The sequence below is a fragment of the Labrus mixtus genome, chromosome 9 (genome assembly GCF_963584025.1).
Source record: "Labrus mixtus chromosome 9, fLabMix1.1, whole genome shotgun sequence".
NCBI lineage: Eukaryota > Metazoa > Chordata > Actinopteri > Labriformes > Labridae > Labrus > Labrus mixtus.
The window spans coordinates 22952419-22959899 of NC_083620.1; the positions used below are offsets into that span (position 1 = coordinate 22952419).

The 7481-nt window shown below is 39.3% G+C and overlaps 1 protein-coding gene across 1 annotated transcript in view; it reads left to right on the top strand.

Moving 5' to 3' along the window:
- Nucleotides 1–754: 754 nt before the first annotated feature.
- cog6 (component of oligomeric golgi complex 6) overlaps nt 755–7481 on the top strand; it is a 25656-nt gene continuing 18929 nt past the window's right edge. The window contains exons 1-4 of the mRNA XM_061046954.1: nt 755–951; nt 1702–1845; nt 2290–2361; nt 2563–2621. Of these exons, the coding sequence (XP_060902937.1) occupies nt 817–951; nt 1702–1845; nt 2290–2361; nt 2563–2621 (410 nt within the window). The 5' untranslated portion in view covers nt 755–816. The remainder of the gene's footprint in view (nt 952–1701; nt 1846–2289; nt 2362–2562; nt 2622–7481) is intronic.

Here is a 7481-nt window from a genome sequence, read left to right on the forward strand (position 1 = left end):
CACGTCCACCTTGTCACTGCTAGACCACACCTGGAAATAAAAAATCTTGGACAATGTTGAAAGGCTATACAATGTGTTGAGAGCGAAGTCCAGCATGAGACTTCACTTTCCTTTATTTCCGACCCATAGGTCCATATCATGAGAATGAGGAAAATTATGTGATTTAATTTAAAGAAATTTAGTTTAAGATTGAGGGTTTTTAAAAAAAAATAATTTACTCACTGCCAAATCTTTTAGCTATGGACATACAAATAAAATAAAGGGCAAAGATTCATGCAAGACATCAATGATAACATTGCAAAACGGGTATTTAATCGAACATGACCAATTACTGAATTAGAAAACTAAAATCAACTTGAATATTATCTAACATGAATATTTCCAACAGTACTTAAATGCAGCATTTCCCTCTCAACCTGAATGTCAAACTATTGCTAATTCATTTGTGTTAAAAAACGTGTGTGCATGTTTTTCGTGGGAATCTATGTAAATGTTGATCTCGTATCTATTGTCTTTTAAAAGACTCAATAAACTGACTCAAAGACCCACTGCTAGCCTACGACTTGGAAACCATTATCCTATTGCCTTTGTAGAAAATCCATTACACGTACTTGATGCCCTCACATTTATTAGTATCATCATGCTTTTGTGACTTATTACACGCGATAAACAAAACTGTATTTCAACAAATTAAATTACCGCAAAAAGCGGAACATTACATCGGTTTGGTTTGGAATCTCAAAACGACCGGACGGTAATTCCAGACGGACCAAAACATCTTTCAGAAAGTTGACGTGGAGCAGTTTGTGTACAACCATGGCTGACACAAAGGTAGAAATGTCACACGATAGCTCCACTGTAATACAGAACCCCAACGCGCCTTCTCAAGTCAATAACCCGCTCTCAAGAAAGCTCAACAAAATACTGGAGACGAGGCTCGACAATGACAAGGTGAGAAGACGTTTTCTTTGCTTGTTGGAGGCTAACTAATACGAGCTAAGGCTGCAGGCTGGTCCCAGCACATCAGTGATTACGCCCTTCTGTGATATTATCTTCACCCAAATGGGGCTATTTTGTTCATTTTGTACGTTATCGCTACGCATTAGTTGTGGTAAAGGACGTTTTAAACAATTACTCATTGAAGAAAATACGCTTGCATCTTGCTGCAGTCGTCCCCCTGAAATAAAAGATGCATCCCCGAGGTGCATGCAATTCTGAGCTGCATATATCAAACTGTATATTTGCACACTTGACTGCTTTTTTTTACAATAATTATTTGTTTATCTATCATACTATGCACTGGCAGAGCTAGTATTTTGTACTGTTATCTATGAGTAACAGCGACTTATGCACATGGACCATCCATACCACTTTTTTATCCTGGATATGTTTTTTGTATGGGTGGGATATGTATGTATATATGTGTTGTGTTGTGTGTTTGTATGTATAAGTATATCTTATTTCTGCATAACACCTCTTCTAGCCTTTATCAGTTTATCGTGCCTTTCAGTTACTGCAGGGTACCAGGGGTTTATCAAACAATCACAGTGTAACTTATTCTGAACGAGGGTAAATTCACTTCACAAGAAGACCTCTGTGCACACCCTATGCTTCATTTTAGCTTCTTTCATTTGACTGCGAGGTTAACATGTCTTGGCACCACGGCTGACTTGCAATGTGATTTCCATTTTGTGCTTTCAGGAGATGCTGGAGGCCCTAAAGGCGCTCTCTGTGTTCTTCACTGAGAACAGTTTGCGCACCAGGAGAAATCTTCGTGGGGACATAGAGAGACGAAGCCTGGGGATCAATGAGGAGTTTGCGCGGATATTTAAGGAAGTAAAAGAGGTAGGTTATTACCCCCAAAAACAGCAGATAAGTGTGTAATAATTTATACTTTATTGATCCCGCAAGGGGAAATTAGTTTTTACACTCTGTCTAGTAAGGTCAAGGGCACCTGGCAGTGCTCAGGAGGTGGACTGGCACCTCTCCAGCTACCAGGCCAATTTCCGGACTTGGTCCGTGCCGGGAGTTGAACCAAACTTAATTTAACTTGCCCAAACGTATGCTATAATTTTTTTCAAATTCCAGTTGGGTCGAAGATATTCACATGCAGTTGCTGTAGTGGTTCAGTTTGTTTACTGATAATTATTTAGTAGCAAAAAAAATCAAAAGAAAAAAGGCTTTAGTGCGGGAACTGGAAATGTGTGATCTAACCAAGGTACTTACCAGCTTATATGTGAACTGTATTATCTCAATACTGTTGTAACTTTAACTTTACATTCCCGATAGGAGCTTGAAAGTGTTAATGAAGATGTCCAGGCGATGAGCACGTGTTGTGAAGAAATGACAAGCACATTAAAGGTACAGTGTATCATCTATGTGCCCCATTTAGAAATCCCCCAGTTTTACATTTATTTACAAAACAGTAACTATACATATCAACAATAGAGTGGGGTATATTTATGTGAGCTTTGTATTAGTATTCCTTTTTGTATTCTTTTTTTTTAGAACATTACTTGAAGCTTGACCATCTTTTAAAATGAAGTTACTTTTCTTCAACAGGCTGCAAAGGAGCAAACTCAAGACCTCATAGTAAAAACCAACAAGCTGCAGGGAGAAAAGTGAGTAGATTCTACATTAAACATTTAGTTTGTGTTTGGATGTGTGTCTGTGTTACTGTACGGAGTGAATCTTGACACATGTCATACACAGGTTCATGTGAAATACGGTAGAAATGTAATAAAATGTCTACGTTTTTTGTATGATAAGAAGTCACTCTTACTACTGAATGACACTTTGATTTGTGAGACATTTCTAAAAATACACGTATCCAACAGTCAAGGGTTTACGTATTTGCTGTGCCCCCCTAAATGCTTCCAAAATGCAAAAATCTAAATAAAGAAAGTAAAATAAATACTTCTTTCTGTAAACTAACAATGTATGGTTTGTCAGAAAGTAGTGCATCTAGTTCTAGAGCTGTCACAATACCAGGTATTTTAACTTAAATATAATACGAGTAAAAATGAAAACATTATTGATACCTGTTTCATTACCACAGCGTCAAAGACAGAATTCCTTGGCACCCAATATTGGGTCATTTCTTGTTTTTCATTTACAGTACAAAATATGCAGACAAACTCCTGCACACTTTCTAAATTTGACTAATTATACTTTATACTTTGAATTGTCTCAGTGTTATTAATGTGGTTATCTTAAAAATTTAGCAAATCTTCCTAACTCTGTATGGATTTCGGGAACTTTTGGGGTGAGCCATGACTGGAACGTGTGGCCACCCTTTTTTAAAAGAAAACAAAGTTGAGAGATACAGAGGTAGTTTATAAAGTGTTTTATAAATAAATAGATAAAGGTCCCGATCTGTCCTTATTGTTAGAGCAGACCGGCCTATTTTGGTACAGAAGACAATGATGTGTCCCATACTGTAGCTGTCTCCTGAAATGAGTCTCAGTGCAGAGTGATAAACTGCATTCTCAGTTTTAAAGTTGTACTGGCTGCATAGCCATAGATAGCATCCCTATAATCACATTAAGAAATGACAACTGCTTCTATAATTCTTCTCCCAGTGAATAAAGGGAATACATATTTATTTCTAAAAAGGAAGGAAGCCCAGTTTCTGTCATAGTTTAGAGAAAAGATTTCCAATTTGTATTGAAAAAGTAAGTTCTTCATTTATCCAGATACCAAGATTTTTAAAATAGTGCACTCTCTCTATTACTGTATTATTGTCAGATGGAATTTAAACACTGCTATAATCAATATGCCTTGAATTTTAAAATGTCATCCATTTAGTCTTTACACAGGACCAGTTTCAACTTGTGCAGATGGTTTTGTAGACGGTTAAATGCTCGCTACAGATTTTAGAGTTGCATCATGAATGGTATTGGAAGAAGTATAAAGGACGGTGTCATCCGCATAAAGATGGAGAAGACAATCGTGTAATGAAGTGGTAATGTAATTTATATAAATGGTGAACAGCACTGTTGCAAGCACTAAACCTTGGGGAACTCCCTTTGTAACGTTGAGAAAAGAGGGCTTGACATCACCTATCTTGACGCACTGGATCTGAAAGGCATTATGAAAGCACTTCACACTTGTGCTATCGATACCTAAAGTATAAAGTTTTTGTAACAGACAAAAAGAGTGGTCATCTGTGTTTTAATGATGTACAGACATATATTTTCTTCCTAAACACTTAAGTGTTAAATCAAAATGAAAAAAAAATGTTTTTGAAAGAAAGTGTTCGTTATTGACCCTTCTTATTGGATCACATAGATCAAGTTTTGTTTTCAGGGTGGCTCGCCTGTTGATCAAGACACTCCAGACCAATTTTAATGAAATAGTCATCAAATGTAAATAAGAAGCAGATGATAAGGCCGCTACCTCAGACTTATAAATGAGACTGTCTGGTAATGTTACAATGTCAAGGAGATTTTCTTTTCAGCTGGATGGAAACTAAGTTCTAAATTGGCTGCAAAAAGTTCAAAGATAGTTCATATCTTCATTTTCTCCACGTATCTTTTCTGAGGCTAAAGAAACCTCATCATACATCGCCCCTGATAGGCATCTTCATCTGTCCAAAGCCAGACGCCATCATTTCCCTCTCTTTGGTGTCTTATTTTAACAGAGAAATTACTTCTTTTACTCTTTAGGTAGGTTTCCTGGCAAAAAAAAACAAAAAAACACTTCAATCCAAAAGCACAGCAGGAACAAGATGACCCACTTTGCATGTCATAAGCTTTTATAGCAACGATTTTATTTGGAAAGTGAGAGATCTTAACTAGAGATATAACTAGCACTTACTTGTATCCAAGTAGTTTCACTCGACAGCTATCAATCAAATGAGTTTATTATTGCATCAAAAAAATCATTTATTGATAGTTTAAACTATTTTCACAAATTCATACATGAGCTGCTAAGTTACACTAAAGTAAACTTCTAGTCTGTGAAATGCAGCTTCTCTTTAGTGTCAGAAGTCAGACAGTTTGGCGTGAGGCAAGAGGAGCTGGCAAGCATATTTTTTATTTTTGATGAGGATGGATAAATGATTCATGAGGTTGATGAATATTTCTCCTGAAGTTGTCTTTTTGCATAAGGAGGAGAGCAGTCATTTAAATGGAGCCTCATTTGTTCTATTCTCCATGTCCTGTGATGTTTGGTCTTCAGACAAACATCAAAGTACTTTCTGTTTACACTGCGATGCTCCCTGATCTCATTGAAGCCAAGCATTTAAACCGATGAGCAGCCCATCAGCGTGTTCTTGTATTTGAGTGTGTGCATTGAGATTTGCTGACAACACATATTAAGAGCCATCAAATATGCAGATTCAATTTATACAGCTCCCCATGACATCGAGTAGAGTGGAGCCTGTTGGAGCATCTTCACCCAGCTGCAACTCTTTGAATACTGATGGATGTTTTTTTTAGTTGAAAGCCTGCCAATAAAATAATTTAGGTGTCATTAATCTGTGAATTTTGGCCTGCAGGGTGATGACAGACATGTGAAAATGAAATATCCGGTCCTCTGCACTGAACGCTGGGGATTGGGGTGGGTTTCATTAGCATTTGTGGCGACTGTGACCCCAGCACTCAGTGACCTTCTGATGTGACATAGAGGCGGGGGGGGGGCAAAGATGATGTAAATTTTCTGGCAAAAGACAGCTTTCTGCTGTTGTGTGCCGCCTCAATTCTATGCTCGGCTGGCGCAGCTTCAGGACCTCCTTGACGACAAGGTGACAAAGGAGTGTAGGGAGCGAGATTGAAAATGAAGGCGATGAAGCTCAGAGTCTGAGAGCAGTGAAAGACACCAGTGGGGATAAAGCCACCAGTGCTCAGAAAGTGGTTTAATATCAGTCATATCGCTATGTGCAGGGTCCTGTTGGAGGTAAGCGGTCAGAGGTTTTACATGAATGCCGCCCTGAGTGGCCCCCTCCTCTTTCTCTTCCTTTGCATAGTGGTTCCACTGGGACCTGCTGTCCATCTGCATGACATTTTCATTCGCTGAAGCACAATGACCTCACAGCCAGATGGGATATTGTCTTCACACTGGGCTTTGACCTTGTCTTTAGCTATTTGGTCTCTGAAGAGCTGCCAGGGGAAGTGTGCAGTCAAGCTGTCCTCCTTCAGCCACCCGCCACTCGGCCCGCTGCACCACACCGCTCCTGTCTTTTCAGGTCACAGAGTACTCTGCAATCTGGAGCCACCTTTTTTTTTTTTAGTCTTCCCTTGTTGACATGCATTATAACAGTGCTACATTTGCAGCATAATCCCACATTTGGTGCTAATAGGGCAGCTCTGATGAGAGAGTACAGTCTTTCAAAGCTCTGCAGATGCTCCTGATGTGTATTTACCGACAGAGCAGGCCTGTCATGAGCTGTTTGCTATCTTATCTGCCAGTGTCACCGTGTCATTTGCCAGCTTTAATGAAACTGAAAGAAACAGCGTATTGCTTACAGCGTGTAGTCGCAGAGGCTGAAAAGGGGAGCCAATGAGAGTGAATGACCTGTGCTTGTCTGTCGCCTTTCAGGCGCGCTTGCTCTTTGTTTGGGGCTGGTTGTGTTCAAAGTGGCTGTCAGCAGGAGCAGTAAATTAGTGTTGTGTGTTGTTCCGTAATGAAACGTAATGCTCCCCACCTGCCCTGCACTATGTGATCTTTGCCTTAGCGTGACATGTTATCTGCTGAACAAGTGGAGACACCTCCCAAACGGATGTTTGAATTGACTCTGTGTCACAGTTCGCTGGAGGTGAACAGGACTGGCTGTTTGTTTAGTTCTATTTCAACTATTTGGTTGCTTGTTAAAGAATAATGTAGATGAATATAATAACCATAACTCAGATTTACCTGCATTTGGCTCGGGCAGCCACTCCTCTTTGTCAAAATAATTCAGACAGCACTGGGGGTTTTTATCCACACTGTTTCCTAAAAATGAAGCACATCCTTTCAGAATGACTTCTGTTCGGGTAATTTAAATTCTCTGAAGCCCTCAAGAGAACAATCAGAGACGTTCACAGTGTAAATGACAACCTGTGTAAAATGACACTTGAGCCTCATTGAGGCCCTGCTGGCTGTTAATGAGGGTAAGGCTGTGAGAGTGCCTTTGTGTTGTGTGATGTGACCGGCTGTGACCGGGCTCTGTGATCACTGGTGTGTGGCTAACCAACATTTCCATGCAGGCCTTTGAAATTGCCCCTAATAGTTTTTAATGGAAAATCAACTCACATTGTTTTCAACTTCTGCGTGGCAGAGGATATTCTTTAGTTCCAGTATGTTTCTCAGTCTGTTTTCAGATGAAATGTGAGCTGTCAACCATTTATAGAAGTCATATTAAAGTCTGCTCTTTGAAACTCTGAATAAAAGCTCATACATTTAAAAAATCTAATTCACTGGTAAAACTCTAAGTGCTCCAGTAGCTCAGCTCTGTAAGGCCCTTTAACAGACGTGAGCAATAGTTTCACTATTACAGTTTG